At 34.9% G+C, this 25,090-nt stretch overlaps 3 protein-coding genes and 1 pseudogene across 3 annotated transcripts; all 4 read left to right on the top strand.

The window, feature by feature from the left end:
• The first annotated feature begins 1,685 nt into the window (after window positions 1-1,685).
• Window positions 1,686-5,347, top strand: LOC108197789 (kirola-like). Its single transcript, XM_017365490.2, has 3 exons — window positions 1,686-1,884; window positions 2,277-2,374; window positions 4,864-5,347. Exons 1-3 carry the CDS (start codon window positions 1,701-1,703, stop codon window positions 5,035-5,037), a joined length of 456 nt encoding a protein of 151 aa, XP_017220979.1. The 5' UTR covers window positions 1,686-1,700; the 3' UTR covers window positions 5,038-5,347.
• A 2,530-nt stretch (window positions 5,348-7,877) lies between these two features.
• Window positions 7,878-14,808, top strand: LOC108197787 (kirola-like). The gene is made up of 3 exons (XM_064082549.1): window positions 7,878-8,023; window positions 13,204-13,296; window positions 14,420-14,808. The coding sequence occupies exons 1-3, from the start codon at window positions 7,930-7,932 to the stop codon at window positions 14,686-14,688; spliced, it is 456 nt and encodes a 151-aa protein (XP_063938619.1). The 5' UTR covers window positions 7,878-7,929; the 3' UTR covers window positions 14,689-14,808.
• A 5,627-nt stretch (window positions 14,809-20,435) lies between these two features.
• LOC108197786 (kirola-like) lies at window positions 20,436-21,539 on the top strand (annotated as a pseudogene).
• Window positions 21,540-23,308: 1,769 nt separating this feature from the next.
• On the top strand, window positions 23,309-24,343 carry LOC108198923 (kirola-like). Its single transcript, XM_017366692.2, has 2 exons — window positions 23,309-23,553; window positions 23,883-24,343. The coding sequence occupies exons 1-2, from the start codon at window positions 23,364-23,366 to the stop codon at window positions 24,146-24,148; spliced, it is 456 nt and encodes a 151-aa protein (XP_017222181.1). The 5' UTR covers window positions 23,309-23,363; the 3' UTR covers window positions 24,149-24,343.
• Window positions 24,344-25,090: the final 747 nt, after the last annotated feature.

The following is a 25,090-nucleotide window of genomic DNA, read 5'->3' as shown; positions in this document are numbered from 1 at the left end:
CTATATCAGTATTTTGTAGTGAATGAGAACATAAAAACGAAAAAGTGCTAAGAAGAACTATACTGGTCCAATGCCATAAAAAGAGGCGTTTAAAAAATCGGTGCATAAAAATTTAAGCATTGTCTCTGCCCATTAAATTTTTAGTTGGACAGAAACTAAATTCAAATTCTGATATATAACCGATTTTTCTGATGTCAAAATTAATTAAGTTATGCTTTGAATTTTTCCAAGGCCTTCTGGACCCATGCATGCATATAATACGCATTATGTGCGCAAGGACTGCTTAACAAAAACTTTCAACCATAAATATGGACTGTTTAACAAGAAACTTACAACCATAAATATTTATGTCGACAACCAATCAAAAATAAAATTTTAGAAAAAGATTTAAATATAAATATATTTGTTCTGCCTCAAAACAAGCGTCATCTTAATTTTCAACACGTAATTTGAGATATAAGAGAATATAATTCTGTAAATTATTTTTTAAATTTTCTTTTTCTGAATTAAAAATATAATATTTACATTATTATTCAGAAAAATATATTTGAAAAGTATTACTCCCTCCATGCCATCAGGTTGTTTACGTTCACTTTTTACACGTATTTTGAGACTTCTACAAAGTATAGTTCCATAATATTTTTTTAATTTTTTTTTTCTTTAATAAAAATTTAAACGTCAAACTTTTATTCAGGAAAAAAAAATTAAAAAATATTAAGAAATTATAATTTACAGGAGTGTCAAAATATATGTCAAAACGTACCAATAAAGATCTTCCGGAAACGAGGATTAAAATATATGTTTTTTATACTTGAAATTATATGTAAAATTTTAAAAATGACAAATAGAGAGAATATTTTATCATATTATAAAAAGTCAAAATGATAGAAATAGGGGGGTTTTTGAATCCCGATTACCCCTATCGGATCAATCACAGTAACCATCACCTTACTAGCATGAAGAATTGTAATGAATTTCGGATCGACATCTGATTCGATAGCTATATATATGTCCATTATCATGGTCAAAATGTGGAAAGTCATGATCATACAGTAAGTTGCAGAGAGAAATGGAGAAGAGAGGGTTTGTTGTAGAACTGTATTCAATTGATTACAAACAAGACTGAAGAAATGAACTTATATACAAGTCTGTATCCTCTAACTAACTCATGTATTACAACATAGTTACGAGTTACCCCTAATATGTAACAGCTTACTAGACTGTGCTTATTGCTCAATACAAAAGAAGTGAGAATGAGAAGTAAAACGTAAGTGTTTGGATATGTTAGTGAAAAAGGTGAGAAACAGAAGAAAAAAGCTTAGACTTCTAGCTTATCAATTACTGATTCTAAAGACAAAAAGAAGCGATTTGCTTTTTTTCTCAAACGACATTCTTACTTCACCATTGCACTTCCACTTAAAAGAAGCCACTGCTTCTCTAATTCAAACACCCCCAAAATTTGATCTTCTACAGTATAGTTTTGCTGTAGCATCATTAACTCACACTATACACTTAACATCATATCTTGGATGAAAGACTTTTTACATAAATGTACGGTGGACAAGAAAATGTGCTTTCTTCTGAATGTTTACGTAATTAATCAAGTAGGTTATAGCGTTGTCACAGTGCATGCTAAATTGCTATAAGAAGACCACAATTTCTACTTAATTCTTACATAAATTAATATACACACTCTGAAAATGGGATTAATTGGTAAGCTTATATGCCAGACAAGCATCAAGTCAGACGGAGATGTGTTTCATGAGATCTTCGGTAGCAAACCTCACCATGTACACACCATGGCCTCTGATATACAAGGTTGTGATCTGCATGAAGGTGAATTTGGAAAAGTTGGTTCCGTTATCACTTGGAAATATACTATAGGTAAGCTCAATATGATTCTTGTTTGATTTTTGAGCTACGTTTGATAATATGTGACATGTAATATACAATTCAATTAAGGTCTCGTTAGTTCTTAAACAGGTTTTAGTATGGATAAAAGATGATATCAGACTATTTTCGACGGATCTAGTGTTAAAATCGGTTGTCAATATTTTTTGTTTTATACTTATTGATATTTTTTGAAAAATCCATGATTAATTTTTGTAAAATATTTTTTCTATTTGCTGATTGCATTGGGATTTGACTTAAAACTCAGATTTATTCAAAAACTTTTTGGATAAAGCGCTGCTAAGTTAGTAGGTCAACTGATTAACTCCAATTCCGAATTTCTACAACCATAACTCTTCGTCGAATATATAATTTCAATTATACAGATGGGAAGGCAAAGGTAACAAAGGATAGGGTGGAAGCCATAGATGAAGAAGACAAATCAGTGACTTTTAAAGTGATTGAAGGAGATCTATTGAGACTAGTACATCAACCACACATCATGCACACCATGCAGCATATACCAGCAGTGTTGGTTCAACCAACATGATTGATTTGTCAGCCACATCAGCAGCTGAGTTGTTACAGCTGTTAGTTAGAGACACAATAGATACAGTTAGTGATAGAAGTTGTATATATAGAAGTTAGTTACATAGTTAGTGGTAGTCTTCTATATATATACTCAACACTACTCTGTATAGCTTATCTTTCTTTTCAATACAGTTTGTAAAACCAGTAGCTTAAGTTTCAATATACAGAGCTTTCTCTGCAAGTTTTCTCTTCACATAGTAACACACACTGAATTTCAATATGGTATCAGAGCAGGACGACCTTGGTTAGGCGACTTCAGATCTTCATCTCTGCGATTTCTGATAGATTTCTGATCGATCCTATAGTATAATCTCCGATCCAGGCTGTTTTCTGTTCATCTTCGTTGTTTTCTTGTGTAATTCATCGTTTGATTCGCTGATTACTTTGATTCACTGATTGATCTGTTGTTTGAGCATATCTTAATGACTTTCAGTGTCACACTGCTTATACACATCATGCTGCATTACTATCACAGATGGATTTGATTTCTGAACCAAAGAACTACAAAGAAGCTGTTTCACAGCCACTCTGGAAGGAAGCCATGGATAAAGAAATTACAGCTTTAATAGCAAACAAAACTTGGGATTTAGTGCCTCTTCCTAAAGGAAAGAAAGCTGTTGGACACAAATGGGTGTTTAAGGTAAAACTAAGAGCAGATGGCACTCTTGAACGTTGTAAAGCACGCTTAGTTGCTAAGGGCTTTAATCAACAATATGGTGTTGATTATGAAGAGACTTTTTCCCCTGTGGTTAAAATGAACACAATACGTTGCTTGTTGGCTTTAGCTGCTAGTAGAAATTGGTCTATTTACCAGCTTGACGTTAACAATGCGTTTCTGCATGGCAATCTTTCAGAAGAGGTATACATGACTGTACCAGAAGGTATTCCAAATCCTGGTAATTTGGTTTGTCGACTTAGAAAGTCGATTTATGGCCTAAAGCAGGCATCACGAGAATGGTTTGATAAACTGTTACAAGAATTGATTACACAAGGATATTGTCAATCAAAAAATGACTACAGTCTTTTCATCAAGAAAACTGATCACCACATCACAATTATGGCTGTGTACGTTGATGACATTATCATCACAGGGACTGACATATCTTCTATTCAGAATATCAAAGCACATCTCCATGAAACTTTCAGCATAAAGGATTTAGGGAAGCTGCATTATTTTTTGGGTCTTGAAGTCGACTATGTTGATGCTGGGATTACATTAACACAGTCTAAATTCATTCGAGACTTACTTCATGATTCTCCCTTTGATGTTTCAAAGAAAGCAGTTACACCTCTTCCTCAAGCTCTTAAACTTGATAATTCTACTGGTCCTTTGCTATCTGATCCTGAAGTTTATCGCTCATTTGTTGGTAAACTGAATTACCTTACTCACACTCGTCCTGATCTCAACTACACAGTTCAGGTTCTCAGCCAATTTATGCATTCACCTCGTGTTCCTCACCTTGAAGCTTTGAATCATACTTTGCGTTATATTGCTCATTCTTCACATCAGGGTATCCTTTTAAAGGCTTCTGATACTCTCACATTACAAGCATATTCAGACAGTGATTGGGCCTCTTGTCCAGATACACGTCGATCAGTTTCTGGCTATGTTCTGCTCTTTGGTTCTTCACCTGTTGCATGGAAATCTAAGAAACAAAGTACAGTTTCACGTTCTTCATCTGAAAGTGAATATCGTGCCATGGCATCTGCTGCTGCAGATGTTACCTGGACAGTACGTTTGCTTGAAGAATTAGGTGTTACCAATTTAAAACCTGTCACTCTCCATTGTGACAATCAATCTGCCATAGCTATTGCTAAAAATCCCGTCTTCCACGAACGTACTAAACATATCGAAATCGATTGTCACTTCACACGTGACAAAGTTCTGGAAGGATTACTTCAGCTTACATATTTACCTACTACCAATCAATTAGCAGATGTGTTTACCAAGATTCTGCCATCTCAACAGTTTGATCAACTTCTCTCCAAGTTGGGAGTGTATTCTTCATCCCCTTCCAACTTGAGGGGGGCTATTGAGACTAGTACATCAACCACACATCATGCACACCATGCAGCATATACCAGCAGTGTTGGTTCAACCAACATGATTGATTTGTCAGCCACATCAGCAGCTGAGTTGTTACAGCTGTTAGTTAGAGACACAATAGATACAGTTAGTGATAGAAGTTGTATATATAGAAGTTAGTTACATAGTTAGTGGTAGTCTTCTATATATATACTCAACACTACTCTGTATAGCTTATCTTTCTTTTCAATACAGTTTGTAAAACCAGTAGCTTAAGTTTCAATATACAGAGCTTTCTCTGCAAGTTTTCTCTTCACATAGTAACACACACTGAATTTCAATAAGATCTCCTAGAGTCCTTCAAAATCTTTGTCATCACTGTTCATGTTGATACCAGCGGTGAGGATAATTTTGTGACTTGGAGCTTGGACTACGAGAAAGTGGACGAGAGTGTCAAGGATCCCACAGACTATTTGGATCTTGTGCTTCGTATTACCAAGGATATTGAGGCTCATCATCTCTCAAAGTGACTCGTTCTATAATCTGGACCTTGCTATATATGCCATCCAGGCACATTGGAACAATAAAAATGGGCTTATAAGCCGGCACTTATAAGTAATAATATTTGCGTTTGCTTTGTAAAATTGAGTTACTGATCTGGTTGTTATTCGGTTTTATGGCCTGTATTAATATTACACCTGTGCGGTCATGTATGGGATATTTCAATTTATTTATATTTTTTTCTATGGCTTGTTTTAATATTACACCAGTGCGGTCATGTATGAGCTGTTTCAATCCATTTTGTATTCTTTTCTACGATATCTTCTTATATATGTTAATAATGGTTGATTTCTCTTTTAATATATTCTTAAGAGGAGATAAAAGATGATTAAAGGATTTTTTTTTTCAAATTTTTTTTTTATTGAGAACCAGTCCATCTTTTTTGAATAATAAGACCGGCTTTAACTCTATGTCGCCCATGCAATGGCATAGGGCTTCCTATCTCCCTCTTTGCTCTGTTTTAGATCAAGTCTTATCTCTAATCTTTTAACAGCAATCAGCAGAATCAAAGAGAACTATAAGGTTATACTAACAGAACTGTAATAAGAGGTTAAGGCTACTAATCGAAAGTCTTGATTCCGAGAGTATGATGGATGAGTTTGCATCTAAAAGCACATGTAAAAAAATAAACCTAGTTTTTTAATATACAGGGGCCTATTTTTTAATGTTTGCATAGGGACTTTTATTTGTCGGAGCCGGTCCTGATCTTGAAATCCCTCTAGATCTCATTTTTGGGTTGAGAAAAAAATCAGACTTGAGACCTCCGATACCACTGGTTCATCTAAAATTTTAAGATGTTAGAGAAAAATTACAAACTTATGTTATATTTTAACCACCCATGTAATACGATTTCTAATATTTGAGTGGTAAATACACTGCAATTACTAGAAATAAAAATGCATAATCTTGTGACAGCTAGTATAAATTATCAATAAATCAATTTATACCGATAAAAAAGTTATTCTGTGTCCCAAAACAACTTGTCAATTATATTATTAAAAATAACAGTTTTTAAGTTAAATCAAACACCACCTTTTTAAAGGGACTCGAGGTGCCCATTATATACTTATATATAATAAGCGTAAAGGAGATAATTTGGTCGCATGGTCTTATGATCTAAAATCTTATCATCTGCTGGATCGTATATTAAACAAATAAGCACCGTTAGATTAGAATAAAATTAAATTCTGTTATATAAGGAAACTAACATCTACTTGCATGTTTATAATTTCTTTTATGAATCCAAAACAAATTCTGTCATTCCTGTGTTTTTGATTTTTTTTAATCCAAAATAAATATTTCTTACAAATTTTAATTGTAGAATCGTATAAATCGCACCGTCACAAAATTATTTTTATCCATCGGATCGTATATTGAACAAATAAGCACCGTTAGATTAGAACAAAATTAACTTCTGTTCCATAAGACAACTGATATCTATTTGCATGTTTCTTTTTTTGAATCCAAAACAAATTCTGTATTTCATGTGTTTATGATATTTTTAAATCCAAAATAAATATTTTCTACCAATTTTATTTGTAGAATCATATAAATCGTACCGTCACAAAATTATTTTTATCTAATATATTTTAAAATTAATAAGCCCGGTTTATGTGAGGAACGAATACAAAAACTTTTTCTTAATCCAAAACAAATTCTACCATCTTATTGCATGTTTATGATTCATCTTCTTAATTCAAAACAAATTGTGTTTATCAATTTTAATCTCGAACCATAAAATTTTTTAGAAAAATATTTAAATCACATTATAATAATTCTAATATAAAATACATTTATAAATATAATCTAATAGGAGTTGGCGTCACATATTCTACTTAAAATAATTTAAAATTTGATAGAAAGAATTTAATACTTTGGCATGATATATACAATTTTAATTTATTATTTATAAATTAATTTTTTTTTCGCACCACTTAAAATATATTTAAAAAAATTATAAATAATTAAAAAGCTCCCGTGCCTTGCACGGTTATAAGCTAGTTACTTTTAAAATTATATATAGCGATCACCGGAGCCCGGAGGCGTGCTTAAGTCTTAAAGGTCTTCTTCGCCAGTCTTTTTCAAAATCTAAATCGGAGGCCATATAATGGCAAAATGCACACCATCTATACACCCAGCTACCACTGATTGTTTTGGCCCCAGACCCCATTATCAACATGGGAAGTGGGAACATGGCAGCGCCCAGTAAGGCCATGCATGCATAAATGCATTTTACACGTACAAACAGAAGCGGAAAAAGAATTTAGGACAGTCTCTTACTAATAAATTTCATCAGCGACCAATATTTATATCCCATCGATCTCAATGATTCACCCATAACCATCTTAAAGGCTTTAATGATAATCAACCCATACGATTTCGATTTTCTGATCGAAATCTAATACGGTAGATATGTGTTGATTATTGCAGCCAAGAGATAATCTTTAATACTCCTTCCATTCCATTTCAAGTGTCCAGTTTTGACTTTCAACGGTCAAATTGACCAATTTTTGACCAAACATAAAGAACAAATTTGTTATTATTTTGAAAAACTAAAAATTACATTTTATAGTATATTGTATGTACTTTATAATAAATTTTTTATTTTTAAAATTTATATTATATGTATAAATTCAGTTAAAATTTGGTCAAAAACAAGACACTTAAAATGGGATGGAGGGAGTAATACAGAGGAGTAATTGCATGCATTAAACAAATTAGTAGTACATTGATCAGGACCAGATCAATAATTTGACATACATGGCGATGGCGCTGCCAGATCGCTATATAAATGCCACTGATATAGTGATATAAAATCGCACTCTATATTCGCACTTGCATAATTATTATACGCTCTGAAAATGGGATTGATCGGAAAGTTGATATGCCAGACATGCATCAAAACCGACGGAGATGTGTTTCATGAAGTCGTCAGTGCCAAGCCACACCATATGCTGAAGACAGTATAGATAAAAGCAAGATATGAATAATAAAGAGAATGAGAGAAGGAATGATTGCCCAAATAACAGTGTCTTGCACTGAAAGAAATGCATTCAAAATCTGAAATTGAACATAGACACTGTGCCTTCTTATCCTCTAGCTGAGCACTACTTCTAGCAAGACAAAATACTGCTACACCCTTAACTAACAAACATTACTACTAGTACTGCCATACTGAAATGGAGGGGACCAATAGTGCTAGCCGTTAGCCTCCACTACACCTAGTGACTCATTACTCTCTACACTGTAAGAAACTGCATGGAATTACAGAGGAGTAGAATCATTTATTTACTACTTAGGATAAATGCAGCTTCACGAACATTGACTTCCTTCATTACTCCCCCTCAAGTGGAGTGGAATGCTGAGCAGAGACTCCAAACTTGTCCAAAAGGTAGTAATGCTGCTTCACAGAGAGAGGCTTGGTAAGAATATCAGCGACCTGAGCATGAGTTGGAACATGAGATGTGACAATTTCGCCTGCAGCAACTTTATCTCGAACATAGTGACAATCCAATTCAATGTGCTTTGTCCTCTGATGTAGAACTGGATTAGCTGCTATTGATAGAGCAGCTTGATTGTCAACTTTGAGTATGGTAGATGGTAATTTGCTGAGCCCCATGTCCTTAAGTAGAGCTGTCATCCAACTGATTTCACAAGCTGTAAGGGCCATTGCCCGATATTCCGCTTCTGCACTGGACCGAGCAACCACAGTCTGTTTCTTTGTCTTCCAGGAAATGGGGGAATTACCTAGAAGGAGGCAAAAACCACTTGTAGATTTCCTTGTGGTTGGGCAGCTTGCCCAATCACTGTCACTGTAAGCTACAAGCTGAGCTGCAGAGGAAGAAGCAAGCAACAATCCTTGATCTGTGTTTCCCACCAAATATCGAAGTACCCTTTTTGCTGCTTGCATATGAATTGTAGTTGGCTGTTGCATGAACTGAGACAGAATGTGAACAGGAAAGCAGATGTCTGGCCTAGTAACTGTGAGGTAGATGAGTTTACCAAGTAACTTTTGATACTCATATGGATTTGGTAAGGGATCACCTTTGTCAGCAGTGAGCTTCAAATGACTGTCCATTGGCAGTTTTAAAGGAGTAGAATTTTGCATTCCAAAGTCCTTGAGAAGGTCCATTGTATACTTTCGTTGTGACACAAAAAATCCATTAATGGATCGATCAATTTCTAATCCCAGAAAGTACCTTAAACTGCCCAAATCTTTCATGTGAAAGGTAGATGATAGGAACGCCTTGAGCTTGTTGATTTCTGCCAGAGAGCTACCACATATCATAAGATCATCTACATAGACCAGCACTAAAGTGATGGTGTCTGCAACTGTTTTAGTAAAGAGACTATAGTCTGCTTTTGATTGGACAAATCCAATGGTTTGAATGCTAGCAGACAGCTTCAAGAACCACTTTCTTGGTGCTTGACGAAGGCCGTATAAAGTCTTTTTCAGTCTGCACACAAGATTTGTGTCTGTCACACAATTCTCCCCCTGTGATGCAGAGATCCTGCTTCCGAGGCCAGTGTAACCTTGAGGAAGCTTCATATATACAGTCTCTTCGATCTCCCCATGCAGAAACGCATTAGACACGTCCATCTGGAAAGCTTGCCAATTCTGCAGAGCTGTTACTGCAAGGAGTGCCCTGACTGTGCTCATCTTTGCCACTGGGGCAAACGTCTCCCAATAGTCCACACCATGAACTTGTTTATTGCCAAGAATAACCAACCTTGATTTATATCTTTCAACTGTTCCATCTGGATTATACTTGGTTTTATATAGCCATTTACAGCCAATGGCTTTTTTGTCTGCAGGCAATGGAACAATGTCCCATGTCTGATTTGCTTCAAGAGCATCCAGTTCAGCATTCATGGCTACAATCCAATGCTGATGCTTCATGGCTTGATTAAATGACACAGGGTCAGGTGCCTTAGTAATTGAGGCAAGAAAACAAGCAAAATCAGGCTCAACTTCCCAGTTGGTCACAGTAGCAATATTGCTAGCATAGTCCTGCATCCATGTAGGTGTTTTTGAGGTTCTGGTAGACCTCCTCAGATTTGAAGAATCATGAGTGAAAGGGGGCTGTTCAGATGATGTAGTTTGGCTCTGAGAGCTTGAGGTTTGACCAGCTGGTGTATCAGGTTCCAGAGGCCAAAGGTCATCCCAGCATTGAGGTTGAGCATTAGGTAATGCAATTGGCACAGGTGGTATATACCTGTTAGATGCTCCTGGCAGAAGGGGGAATATGCTTTCATGGAAGATGACATCTCTGGTAACAAATGTCTCCTTGTTGGCAAGATTGAGCAGCTTGTATCCTTTAGTGAGAGAGGGGTAACCAATCAACACACATGCCACTCCCCTTGGCTCAAACTTGTTGGTGGTGTGCACTGGATTGTATGCAAAGCAGAGGCATCCAAATGCTTTGATGAGATCATAGGATACTTTTTCTTTGTGCAGAACTTCATAAGGAATTTTGAATTCCAAAACAGAAGAGGGAAGTCTATTTATCAAATAGACAGCAGCCATCACACATTCTCCCCAATACTTTACTTCAAGTCCAGATTGAAATTTCAGAGTTCTTGCCACTTCAAGCACATGTCTGTGCTTCCTCTCTACTCTGGCATTTTGCTGTGGCCTGTATGGGCATGAAGTTTGATGAATGATACCTTGTTCTGCATATAATTGCTTGCACAGCTGATCATTGAATTCAAGAGCATTGTCTGATCGGATTGTTTTCACAGAAGCATTAAAATGGTTGGAAGCATATTTCAGGAATGTAATGAGTGTGGTGTAATAGTCTGATTTGTTTTGTAAGAGGTAGATCCATGTAACTCTGGTGCAGTCATCAACCAAGGTGAGGAAGTACTTGTATTTGCCCTTTGTTGGAACCTTATAAGGTCCCCAAATATCAGTGTGAACCAAAGCAAAAGGGATGGCAGCATGAGAATTACTTAAACTAAATGGAAGTCTGGTGAATTTGGCCATTGGACAGGTAATACAGATTTGAGTCTTAGGTTGAGGAAGGGGTTTGATGTGAGGTATATGTGAGATTGTGGTGTATGGTGCATGCCCAAGCCTTATGTGCCAAAGGTTAAAGGTATCATCAGTGGAGCTGTTTTGGGCTGTTAGGCAGGTGGAGGTTTCTGAACTCAAGTAGTATAGGCCATTTTTAAGGTGTCCCATGCCCCTGATAGCCTTGGACTGGGTATCTACAATCATACATTTATTTGAACCAAACATAACATCACAGCTATTATCTCTAGCAAGCTTGTGAATAGACAAAAGATTATGGTTAAAATCAGGAACATGAAGAACATTGAGTAACTTCAGACCATTAGGCAAAAGAATATCACCAATATGAGAGATGGAGGTTGTGTCACCTGTGGGAAGATTGATGGTAGAGCCAGCTGAAACACTTTTGATATTGATGAGAAGGTGAAGAGAACAGGTCATATGATCCGTGGCACCTGAATCCATAATCCAAGCATTGTGATGAGTGACAGAGTTGCTCTGAGCAAAGAGAACCATGCCAGAAAAGGCCTGATCCGGGTCATCATCATCAGGATCTGTGGGTGAATGATTGGGAAGATGGTTGGCAGGGATGAGCTTCAAGAGTTGCTCCAATTGTTGAGAAGTAACAAGAACATTAGATTGCTCAGATTGAGCAACATTGGCCATTCTTGGGGTCTGAAACTTGTTTGTAGGCCACTTGGATGCACCAGAAGATCGTTTTGGTGGGGGTTTATATTTGTGATGCCACTTCGGATAACCGATGACAGACCAGCAACGATCATTGTTGTGATTCTTTCCACCACAGAGAGTGCAGCCAATGATTTTATCAGGGGTAGATTTGCTGTACATAGCAGCAATGTCATTATCGGGCAGAGCAGAGTGGGTTAAGAGATCTCTCTGAGATTCTTCTTGCTGAAGAGCCGAGCAAGTAATTTCAACAGAAGGGAGAGGGTTCATGAGTAAAAACTGACTTCGTTGAGGGCCATAGACCTCATCTAAGCCATTAAGAAACTGGAACAGCTTAGATTCCTCCTTGTAAACACGAAGAACTCTAAGAAACTCAGCTATTTCAGGAGTGACCACAGAAATAACTGGAAGAGAATTCATCGAGTCGATCTCCTCCCACAAGGCGCTCATACCAGTGAAATAATCATTAATACTGGCACCATTTTGCTTATAAGCAAACAAATCTTTATTCAACTTATACTTGCGAGAACCATTTGTTAGAGAAAAACGTTTTTCTAACTGATTCCAAATCTCAGAGGCAGAGTTGATAAATAAAACAGATCGTTTAATACTATCAGAGAGATTATTGTGCAACCAAGAAATTACCATATTGTTGCAAGTGTCCCATTGAGCAGCCTCGACCTCATCAGATGTGTTTTTGAGTGTGGTACCATGGACAAAACCCAGCTTGCGCTTAGAAGACAACTGGATCTCAATAGAGCGTTTCCAGGCACGATAATCTGCAGCACCCTCTAATTTAGACACACTGATGGAGAGAGGAGTATCTGATGGGTGTAAGAAAAGGGGGTTTTGCATATCAGCAAAAGAAAATCTGCTGCTTCCAGAAGCCATTAGTGCTGTAAAACAAGAGAAAGACTCTAAACAGAACAAAGAGGAATGGCCAGAAAAACTGAAGAAGCAGTGAAAAAGAAGAAACAAGATTTTGACGGCTATCCTTAAACACTCTCAAGAAAAGCTCTAAAGAATCATATCTGCTGCTCTGATACCATGAAGACAGTATAGATAAAAGCAAGATATGAATAATAAAGAGAATGAGAGAAGGAATGATTGCCCAAATAACAGTGTCTTGCACTGAAAGAAATGCATTCAAAATCTGAAATTGAACATAGACACTGTGCCTTCTTATCCTCTAGCTGAGCACTACTTCTAGCAAGACAAAATACTGCTACACCCTTAACTAACAAACATTACTACTAGTACTGCCATACTGAAATGGAGGGGACCAATAGTGCTAGCCGTTAGCCTCCACTACACCTAGTGACTCATTACTCTCTACACTGTAAGAAACTGCATGGAATTACAGAGGAGTAGAATCATTTATTTACTACTTAGGATAAATGCAGCTTCACGAACATTGACTTCCTTCATTATATGCACACCATGACTCCCCAAAATATACAGGCTTGTGATCTGCACGAAGGTGAATTCGGCAAAGCTGGCTCGGTTGTCATTTGGAAATATACTGTCGGTAAGCTTGAATTTAGCACAATTGACTAACCACGTACCTTACATAATATACCATCTGTTTAACCTTCTCGGTGATTTTAGAAGAACCCTATAATTTAGTTTGCGTGTGAGCGTGTTTGACAGAGTTTAAAGTTTTGACTTAATATTTGATTTATGGGTGTATTCAACTAAGATTTAATGGATTATTTTTAATTTTTAATTTTAGTGGTGTATTTGATTTTAATTTTATATGGATTCTTGTTAAAATATCGTAGGGTTGATATTGACTTTAGGATTTAAGTACAATGTTTCGAAATCTTATAAATTTTGATGTGATTTCAAAAAACTTAAAATATACTGAATAATCAATAATCCCATAAAACCCATCATTTTATGAAGTCAAAAAAAATCTATCATCAATTGAATATCATCAAATTTTAATAGATTTAAACAATCCCAAATAAATATCATTAAAATTTTAAGCATAATTTACATTCATGATTGAATACCATTATATTTTGTTGCATAATTTAAAATCCCAATTAAATACCGTTATGGCCCGTTTGAGAATCTGAATTTAATTTGAAATTCTGAATTTGTACAAATAATATGTTTGGGAATATGGATTTGGATTTCATTTGAAATCCAGCATATTCAAATATTAGCATAAATCTGAGAATTTGAAATGACAACTCAAATCCCGTCATTTGAAATCCATCATTTGAAATGAAATACATGTTTACAAACGCTCTCTGATTTTTTTTTAAAAAAGATTTCATGAATGAAAAAAAATCCTGTAAAATCCCAATTAAATACATCCCCCAATATAATAAACTTGAAAGTTAAAATATTTGTTTGGATAATTTTAACTTATTAATAATTTATCAATTATTAAAATTAAAAATACAATAATAAGTAAAAATGATTTATGAATAATTTGTGGTAAAGGGTAATTTTTGTCGATGTTTTTAAATTTAAGCAGTGACACAGGTACTTCAAACTAACTAGCTCCTGCTGAGCTTAACTTAAAAAAAATTTTAAGTTTAAAATCAGAAATCTCTTTAATCCCCGACTTAAAGTCCACACAAACATGATCTAAACCATAATTACTTGGACTCTTTTGTTGAATAATTTCGATTGTGCAGGCGGGAAGGAACTGGTAGCAAAGGAGAGGGTGGAAGTGCTAGACGAAGAGGACAAAACAGTGACTTATAACGTGATCGAAGGAGATCTACTCAAGTCCTTCAAAATCTTTGTCATCACTGTTCATGTTGATACGAGTGGTTTAGATAATCTTGTGACATGGAGCTTCGACTACGAGAAACTGGACGAGAGTGTTAAGGATCCCACGGAGTATTTGGACATGGCGCTTAGTATTACCAAGGATATCGAGACTCATCATCTCCCAAAGTGAGTTTGTTCTACAAGGTGTACTACGTTTGTATGTGCCACGTGGGATTCATTATGATGCCATGTAGGCGCAATGAAATAAATAAAAGTTGGCACATAAGTTGTGGTTGGTTTTTTTTTTTTTTTTTTTTATATCTTTTATGTTTACTTGTATTTTTTTGAAACAAAAGGCTTTCATTACTTCTTCAAATCATCCAAAATAATCTCCACCAAATGAGTAGGAGGAGATGTAAACACAATAAAGCAATTTAACATACAGGGAACTCTTGCCAAACAATGAGCTACCCTATTAGCTTGCTTACGAACATGACATAAACGAATACTTGGAGAATCTTGAAGCATGAGTCTGCACTGCTCCTGGATATAACCAACTTCTAGCAAATTCACCGTGCCTTCCATCAGTGCTCGACATACTAGCAGGGAATCAGATTCAAGAGTAACCCTCTGAATTGATTGTTCCATAATCCATGATAAAGCCTCCCTTACACCAATACATTCAGCCTCCATTACAGTTGCTGGCCGGGGTAACGAAATACACTTACCTCCTACAAATGCTCCTTCCTGATCACGAAGTACCATGCCTACAGAAAAAGATTCATGTCCCGGGAAAAATGATGCATCAACATTAAGTTTCAGCTCCCCTGGTTCTGGAGGTTGCCATCTTCTCAATTTGCTGGCTCCCTTAACGTTCACAGCTCTCCTGTCCACACTTGTTTTACGAGCAGACTTCCACTCATTATACACTTTAAACGTGTTCTCCATAGCAATTGTAGGGTTCATCCATTGGTTCTGCCAGACCTTTTTGTTTCTCCAAAACCAAATACCCCAAAGCACCAGGCAGATAGAGACAATCTCTTCATGTTTAGCAGTGGCCAATTTCTGAAGTAACCAATCTGGAGCTGAATACACCTCCCTCATGTTATACTTGAGATCAACAGATTGCCAACAACTCTCCGCAAATCTACAGTCGAAAAATAAGTGAAGAAGGTGTTCAACATCCGCATTACACATGGGACATGTAATTGGAAGTCTAACACCTTTATGTATCAACCTTATTCGAACTGGGACATTATTCCTGCACAATCTCCAAACAAAAATCTTAACCTTATGAGGGATCGATAATCGCCAAATTCGTCGCCAACCCTCTGATTGAGTACAACTAGAGTTACCAGTATAAAGGTCTTGCCAAACACGATATCCAGTCTTCACATTATATATTCCATCAGTCGACTTGGACCACACTATTCGATCTTCAACTTGACGTTGCGGCACAATCGTTGCCAGAATAGCTAAGGCATCACCATTGCTGAATAACTCACGAACTCTCACAGGATCCCAGATTTTTGAACCTGGATAGAATAGAGTCTCCACTTTCTCATTTCGCCCCTCATATATCTGTAAATCATCAACTCTATAGTCATGTTTCTGAGCTAACCAAGGATCTCTCGTTGCTATTACGGACTGGCCATCACCAATCACCCATCGAAAACCTGCAGCCAACTTTTCCTTTGCTTGCCAAATTCCCATCCAGATAAAACTAGGATTTCTACCTTTATTTGCTTCCAGAATGCTGCTACATGGGAAGTAACGAGCTTTTAAAACTCTAGTGACCAAGAGTTCCGGATTTTGAATGCATCTCCATATGTGTTTTCCCAGCAGAGCTATATTAAACCCATACATATTTTTAAAACCCATTCCACCTTTGCATTTTGGACCCGTCATTTCCTCCCATGACAACCACCTCACCCCCTTACCTGCAGCAGGTCCCGAACTCCACCAATAAGCGTTAAATTGCCGTTCAATCTCCTGTATTAGAGTTTTTGGGAGCAAAAAGCACATCATGCAATAAGATGGTAGAGCCTGAGCTACATTCTTTATCAGGATTGTTTTCCCTGCTCGAGATATTGGTCTAGACTTCCAGCTATCAATACGCTTACAGACTCTCTCTTTCACAAACCCAAAAACTCGCTTTTTGGATCGACCTATTAGAGACGGCAGTCCCAGGTAATTACTTGTTGTAATATCCCCATGAACACCAAGAATATTAGAAATTTCCTGCTGCTTATCCCTTCTAACATTCGAGCTATAAAACACCCCGGACTTCAAGTAATTCACTGCCTGGCCTGAGCTATTTGCATAATCACTCAATAATCTTTTGATAGTAAGAGCTTCATCACTCGTTGCTTTAAAGAAGAGAAAGCTGTCATCAGCAAAAAGGAGATGAGAAATCTCTGGAGCACCTGGACAAACCTGACACCCATGAATGTGACCTGCCTCTACTGCATCATTTAATAGGTTTGACAACCCATCCACACAGAACAAAAATAGATACGGCGAGAGTGGATCTCCCTGTCGAAGCCCTCTCTTAGGTATTATTGGACCTACATTCATTCCATTAAAGCACACATCATAAGACACAGTAGTAACACATCTCATCATCCAGCTAATCCACTTTGAGTTAAAACCAAGAGCCTGCATTCTCCATTTTAAGTAATCCCAATTCACTCTATCATATGCTTTGCTAATATCTAGCTTCAGAGCTACCTCTCCCTCACTACCCATATGTTTACTTGTATTGTCATGGCTGTTTCCTGTGCGATTTATTTGCTGTCTAATAAAGGCATAAAGCTTACGTGGTGTGTTTGATGTATTGGGCAACTTTCTTTTTTTTAAAAGACAAAATAATCCAATAATAAAAAATCAAAAGACATTGTCGGAAAAATAATCGTGTCGAATAAATATAAAATGATCATATCATTGACTAATTATTATAAGTAATTTATGCTCATGATATACGCACTTACCAAAATTATACACGGAGTCTTGAAAAATCAAATGTTATAATATGAAACTTTTTCTAATGATTTGAATATAATTCAAAAATTTCAGAAAATTGAGAAAAATAAACTTACTAAAATTATAATTTAAAACTCCCTTCCAACAATTTCGAAACTGAAAAAGTTAGTTTTGACACTTTCTTCCCTTAACCATTAACAGAAAAAGTAATTTTGAAACTTTCTTTTTTCAAAAATTTCAAAATCGGAAAAAATAATTTTAAAATTTTCTTTCAATTCCGAAAAATATAGTTTTCTGTTTTGTGGCAGAATGAAGTATTTGCTCCAACAATTTTATGCAACTGCACTCTTATGGACTATTTGGTTGGCACGCGACGAGCTGCTCTTCAATCAACGCCGGCTGTCATTCAGATCAATAGAGGAACTCATAACAGCTAGAGTGAGCAAATGGGTAGAAGCTTCAAAGCTAATCTACTTTGATATTCAAGTTCCGTAAAAGCCTTTAAACATGTGTCCAATGGTTTTATGGCCCATCTCTCATCTCTTGGCCCAACTGGTAATATGGAATGGATTCTAAAGAAAATTAATATGGCCTATGCAGACAGAGAGTATAACCAGGACGCTTATGATTTGGCCTTGAAAGCTCTGGACCTTCTGAAACCAGTATCATATTGGGCTTAATTGATAAAAATCTCAGGCCTTAATTGATAATACTGGGATCTTTTGGTCTTGCTCTAGCTTTTTTGGTTATCTACTACGTAGAGCATCTCCAACGCTAACATTGAAAACTGTTAGCTAAATGATGCTTAGCTAAAATTTTATTGAACCTGTAGTGATTTTTGCTCCAATGGGGTTAGCTATAACTATCAGCTATAGTTAAAATATTATCTTTTTACTTTTTTTGAATATATAATTAAAATACATTTAAATAAATTTGCTATGCATGAAAATCAATGTTGCATTTTATAAAACTATAACAAAATTATAACATTTTTATATTTATGTCAATATGTTAAAATAAACATTATAAAATAAAAAAATAATTATAACACTTAATAATATTACATAACATCATAACTTTATAAATTAAAAATATAAATAGTATATCTATATATAATATAATGATACACATATACATATTTTGTATATTATAATATTATGCATCTTAAACTTACTTGAAATATGTTAAGTTATATACTGATTATTAGAATTTTTTAAATGTAGTTAACAATAAAATCATATTTTTACACTTTTACTAAATAAAATTTGTATTTATAAATTAAAAATTTAAATAATACATCTATACATATAGTAATTATGAACATATATAAATAATTTTTATATTATATTATTATTATATATTTAAACTATAATTTAGATATTTTAAATTAAATATTGAAAAAAGATTCAAGTTAGTATGTTATATATTATAAATAAAAAATAATAAGATTTGGACTAAATAAAATAATATGTGTGTGTGTGTGTATTCAATATAAGTAAAAATATACAAGTTAAATATATATCTTTTAGCTATATATATTCAATATTTTAAATTATATATTTAAAAAGTGATTTAAGATATTATATTATATGTTATAAATAAAAATAAAAATTAAAAGAAGGCTTGGTTTAGACTACTGAGAAGATGTTTTGCAAGTTGAAGGTGACGTGGATTGTTTTAGATGATGGCAGCAGGATCAACAAATGTGACGTCCCCTTTTTTCGGTAGGTAAAATTATACCTAACAGGAGCCTGCGTTGGAGTAGTCATTTTTTTACACATTAGTATAAGACAATGAGACGTAGATATTATAGCTAACAGTTGTATAGGGTTGGAGATGCTCTAAGTCTACCTGAGTATGACTAGGTCTAGCTTATTTTCACTACTGTAGTGGTTTTGGTGTTGTTTTGTCAAGCTCACAATTCTTATGTACTGTACTGCTACAATTTATCTAATGTAATTTCCGATTGAGTAAAAACAACCACAATTTAGTATCACAAACAGAAACATGGGGATTTTTTTTCTAGACATTTGTAATTAATGTAAGGGTTACTGATGATGTGTTGAAACCCTATAAGCGAGGCATGAAACGCCAACTAATTAAACGGAAAATTTTATTAAAATCCATAAAAGTTTTTCTCAAATAACCAGTAACTTGTTGGTAACCAAGAACATGCAAAAAAAAAAAAAAAAATTCAAATTCTGACATTCAACCGATTTTTCTGATATCTAAATTAATTAAATTATGCTTTATTTTTCCAAGGCCTTGCTAGCCCTTCCCAAATGCACAGGGCACAACATGTAGGTTTGTAAACCACACTTTATGTTCTGGACCCCATGCATTTATATTGATCACGTTAGGGCATTGCCACTTGCCACAGCCCCCAGTGCAAGCTAAATTGCCATAAAAAGACCACAATATCTACCCAATTTTAGCATAAATATATACACTCATATATTTATGCACACAATCTATACAGTACCCCAGGCCCCAGCTACCACGGAATGTTTTGGGCCCAGTATCAACATGGGAGCGCAAAGTAAGGCCATGCATGCATAAATGCATTATGCATGAACAATTTACAAACGGAAGCGGGCTTACAACTGTTTTCTTAGGGTGTACCAAGTAAATTTTTAAGAATATAATTATATATTTTTAAATTTTTTAAAAGCATCTTTATAATTTTACAAATTTAAAACGATGAGGATATGCCAAAAAAATTAAGAAGCTAGGACGGTCACTTAGCAGATCCGCTCCCGTGTTCATATTAATAAATTTCATCAGCTGCCAATATTTATATCCTCACCCACCGATCTCAATGATTCACCCCCATAACCATCTTAAAGGCTATAATGATAATCATGCCAAAATTTTCTGATCGAAATCTAATGCGGTAGATATGTGTCGACTATCGCAGCCAAGAGATAATGTAATTCAGACCGGGAGTTGCATGCATTAATGAAACTAGTGCTCTAGATTGCTATATAAAGGCCCCTGATATAGTGATTAAAATCGTACTCTACATTCGCACTTGCATAATTATTAAACAGTACTAGCTCTGAAAATGGTGGGATTGAGGGGCAAGTTGATATGCCAGACATGCATCCAGACGGACGGAGATGTGTTTCATGAGATCTTCGGTGCTAAACCACACAATGTGCACACCATGACGCCTAAACATATACAGGGTTGCGATCGATCTCCATGAAGGTGAATTTGGAAAAGTTGGCGCTATTGTCAATTGGAAATATACTCTCGGTAAGCCTAAATTTATGCACAATTCACTAAACACGCACTCTGTATGCACAATTCAATGAACGCGTACTCTCTTTGTCTCAATCATTTTTAAAATGAGTTATGAGTAATTTATAGTATAGAAATAATCTTATGAAAAACAATAAAAAATTAGGTATCTGGAAAAATAATTCAAACTAATTTCTAAATTTAAGTTTTCTGGCTTATTTTAATATTTCTCGAAATAGACATTTTTCAGTTTGACGCGAAAAACAATTTTCCAATCCCCGACTTAAAACCAACATAAACCGACATAAACCACAATGACTTCGATTGTACAGGCGGGAAGGAAATGGTAGCAAAGGAGAGGGTGGAATCGCTAGATGAAGCTGGCAAAACAGTGACTTATAAGGAGGTCGGAGGAGATCTCCTCAAGACCTTGAAAACCTGTTTGATCACTGTTCATGTGGACACGAGTGGTGAGGACAATCTTGTGACTTGGACCTTCGACTACGTGAAACTGGATGAGAATGTCAAGGATCCGACCGAGTATATAGACTTGGTGCTTAGTATTACCAAGGATATCGAGAACCATCATCTCCCAAAGTGATTCTGTTCTACAAGGTGTACTACGTTTGAATGTGCCACGTGGGGTTCATTGTGATGCCATGTAGGCGCAATGAAATGAATAAAAGTTGGCACATCTGTTGTAATTGGTGACATCTGTTGTAATTGGTTTGTTTTGTATTTTTTATGTTTACTGTATTGTCTTGGCTGTTTCATGTGTAATTTATTTGTGGTCTAATAAAGGCATAAATCTTACAAGGTGTGTTGATATATAATTTAGCAATTAGCAATATTGGGCTACTAACTTTTAAGAAAATTTCAAGAAATCCTTTGATCGTGCAAACTATGGTTATGTTCACTTGGATGGATGTAATAGAATGAGGGGAGCATGAAATGAAAAAACAACATAGAAGTTCTAAAAAGAAAGAAGAAAGTATAAGGTTATAATGACAGAATATGAATGTATTTAAATTTATTATAAGAAGGATCGTAATTAAGGATACATGACGTAATTGTGGAAATAGAAGGAAGATTCATTATAAAACATCTGGATTAGAATTATAGTTATTGTTAAAATAATAAAGATGAAATGGTTGTAGAAATGAATATTATAAACATCTTGTTTGATTAACATTAGAGTATAAAACTCATTTTATTCTCCATCCGCCCTTCTGCTTTGAAGAGGGAAGTGAACACAAGTAAGACTTCGCAGGCATGTCCATCCTAACATTATAGGAGGAAGCGGAAATACTCAATTACTCAGTCTGATTGATGCATATTCTGTCATTAAAATTGCAATTTTTAAATTTTAAATACTTGACTTATCTTGAAATAATATATGGTATCTGGTGTTCTAATATTTTTTTTTAATTTATTTGAAATTTTTTGGTTAACTTTTAAAAATATATATTTAACTAATTTATTGATTACATTTTGAATTGACTAAAAATCTCTAATTTATGTGAGGAAAAAACAATATAAATTACACATCTCATTGGCAGAAACTATTTGAAAAGAATTTTAGTATATGACTTATGAATGTGTCAAGGTGGACAAGGACCTGAGGCCCATACGCAGTCTCTGGGCCAAGTGACTCCTACTTGTAACATAAATTCTTATCCGCAAGTTATGTAGTTGCGCCAATTTTGGGCAATTTTATGTAACCCTAATTTATGAGTAAGCTCGTAAATTAATTATCGCTACCATCGTGGTGGCACGCAGTCCCAACAATATGCAGATTTCAATAATTTCGTAATCGATACATTTGTGTAGGTGGCAGTTGCAACAACCATAGATCTTTAATTATCACGATAGTAAGACAAATATAAGGAGGAGCTAGGGTCCAAATTACTAATTCATGCAACTATATAAGAGTATCCCGTACTCCCTCGGTCCAAATTACAAATATAACGATTTATTGTGTGCTCAAGGGCACACAATAATCACTAATTTTCATGAGAATACTAACTTTTGATTTGTGGATACTTGTATATAGTATTTTTTTAATTTTTTTTTTCAAATAAAAAGTTAATACTACATTCATCCCAAATTAGATGAGTTTATTGACTTCGGACACGTAATTTAAAGTGCATTGATCGTATAGTTCTGAAATTTATCTTTTTAATTTTTCTTTTGTAAATAAAAATTTTATATATTAATTTTTATTTACAAAACTAAAATTTTAAAAATAAGTAATGTAACTATGCGGTCAATAGACCTCAAATAGTGTGTCCGAAATCAACCAACTCATCTAATTTGAGATGAAGAGAGTCTCTATATTTATTCAAGAATAGAAAATCTGACAAAAAATATATGGAAGTGTGCCTTTTTACCACTCCAATTACGTGTCAAACGTAGAGCGACTCGTATAAGAGTATTGGATTTAAATAATTTCGTACTCAATTCATTTTTTAAGGCGGCAGTTGCAACAAGAGATCTTTAATCATCATAATATAAAAATATAAGAAGGAGCTAGAATCCAAATCAATTAATGCAATTATATAAGAGGATCTCAGCATGGTCCCTCTCAGTATATACCATCTTCTACGAAGTGTAGGGTTCCTCAACAATTAGTCGAAGACCATGGCACCTCTGACCGGTAAGATGGTGAGCAAAACCAAAATCGAGTCTGGTGGAGACGTGTTTCATGAGCTTTGGTCAAGTAACCCACATCATGTACCCAATATCTCGCCAGCTAAAGTCCAGGGCTGTGATTTGCATGAAGGTGAATTTGGAAAAGCAGGATCCATCGTCTGCTGGCGCTATGTTCATGGTATTAATTTGATTTTTACGATTTTTCCGCATTTGATTTTAAGATTTTTTCGTAAAAAGACGGATCTGGTAGGAGTCATGGGAACACATGTTCCTCTAAGAAAACAATTTGATATATATATTTACTATTCTAAATTTTACAAATTTATAAAAGTGTTTCTAAAAAATTTAAAAATACGCATGTGTCTTTCGAAAATGTGTTTGGTACCCCTGAAAAAATATTCCTAGATCCATCTTGTGCACAATAATTTAACATTTATCGTAAATATTATGGAATTTTTATATGCAGAATAATTGTTCTCACTGTTGTTATCATTGTCGTATTTACAGATGGGAAGAATAAGGTGGCTAAGCAGGTGATAGAAAGCATAGATGAGGAGAACAAGTCCATCACCTTTAAGATGCTTGAAGGAGATCTGATGGAGCTTTACAAGAGCTTCATAATAAGTATTCATGTTGACACAAAGGGTGAGGATAACTTGGTCACATGGACTCTCGACTACGAGAAGCTCCATGAAGATGTGGAGGATCCGAATTCTCTGATGGAGTTTTTCATTCACCTCACCAAAGATATCGAGTCTCACCATTTGCAGTAATACCTGAATATTGTGAAGAAATAATAAGTGCAGTAACTAGTTAAGAGCTAGCACTATACTGCGAGGCACAAATTTGGTTTGACTTGTTTGGATCGATGTGTTTAAGTTTGTACGTGTGTTTTTGTTTGTATGCATGTCTGGTTACTTCGTCACTTGGTGCGTGATGGTGAATATATTGTGTTTGTTTTGAGTTCTCGACACTATTTTAAAAATTCTCAATTTAACCGATTGATCTCCGATTAATCTTGTTGACGTGCGATTTTTGAAATCCGACTAATCTTTATGAATTTTTCTTAATCAAGTATGTATAATAAATTATTAAAATTAAAATACTATATCACTTTTTTTTCTTTTTTTTTTGTAAGGAAAATACTATATCACTTTAAATACAAACAATTAAAAAATTTATGAATATAGTAAATATATTGGTTATTCAATAACTAACATAATACTAACTAAATATTAAATAATATTTTATTGTTAAAATACATTCGATTTTCATTCTAAGTGCCGATTAATCCTGAATCGATAGCTTAACCGATTAAATCTGATTTTCGATTTCTGTAACACTGATTCTCAACTATTAAAATCGCGAAATATAACCACCTAAATAAGTCAGAAGATAATTAAACTTCATTAAGCTAATAATTCTTCAAAAATCAAAATAAAAAATATGATTTCTCCAATGATACAAGAGCAGGGTCGGCTATTAACATGCACAATGAGTTTAATTATTAAAAATAAAAATTTTTAAGTATCCCGATTAGTCTGCTCCGATGTATATATTTTAGATATATTCGTAAAGACGGAAACAACTTTAAGTCCGGGTTTAAACCGGGACAAACCGGCTCGTCTGTAGCCTTGCAGTGACTTTTACGAGGATGCATATATCACAAAATAATTCATCATCTACCAATTTCAATAGTTGACAAAAAATTAGGC

The sequence above is a fragment of the Daucus carota genome, chromosome 8 (assembly GCF_001625215.2).
Source record: "Daucus carota subsp. sativus chromosome 8, DH1 v3.0, whole genome shotgun sequence".
Classification (NCBI taxonomy): Eukaryota; Viridiplantae; Streptophyta; class Magnoliopsida; order Apiales; family Apiaceae; genus Daucus; species Daucus carota.
Note: the sequence above shows the minus strand (reverse complement) of the source record. Positions and strands in the feature narration are given on the sequence as shown.

Coding starts and splice junctions, on each gene's coding strand:
- LOC108197789 (XM_017365490.2), top strand. CDS start 1,701: ATGGGATTAATTGGTAAGCTTATATGCCAGACAAGCATCAAGTCAGAC. Junction 1,885..2,276: donor CACTTGGAAATATACTATAG/GTAAGCTCAATA, acceptor TCAATTATACAG/ATGGGAAGGCAAAGGTAACA. Junction 2,375..4,863: donor AAGGAGATCTATTGAGACTA/GTACATCAACCA, acceptor GATCTCCTAGAG/TCCTTCAAAATCTTTGTCAT.
- LOC108197787 (XM_064082549.1), top strand. CDS start 7,930: ATGGGATTGATCGGAAAGTTGATATGCCAGACATGCATCAAAACCGAC. Junction 8,024..13,203: donor TGCCAAGCCACACCATATGC/TGAAGACAGTAT, acceptor TTCATTATATGC/ACACCATGACTCCCCAAAAT. Junction 13,297..14,419: donor CATTTGGAAATATACTGTCG/GTAAGCTTGAAT, acceptor TCGATTGTGCAG/GCGGGAAGGAACTGGTAGCA.
- LOC108198923 (XM_017366692.2), top strand. CDS start 23,364: ATGGCACCTCTGACCGGTAAGATGGTGAGCAAAACCAAAATCGAGTCT. Junction 23,554..23,882: donor CTGCTGGCGCTATGTTCATG/GTATTAATTTGA, acceptor TCGTATTTACAG/ATGGGAAGAATAAGGTGGCT.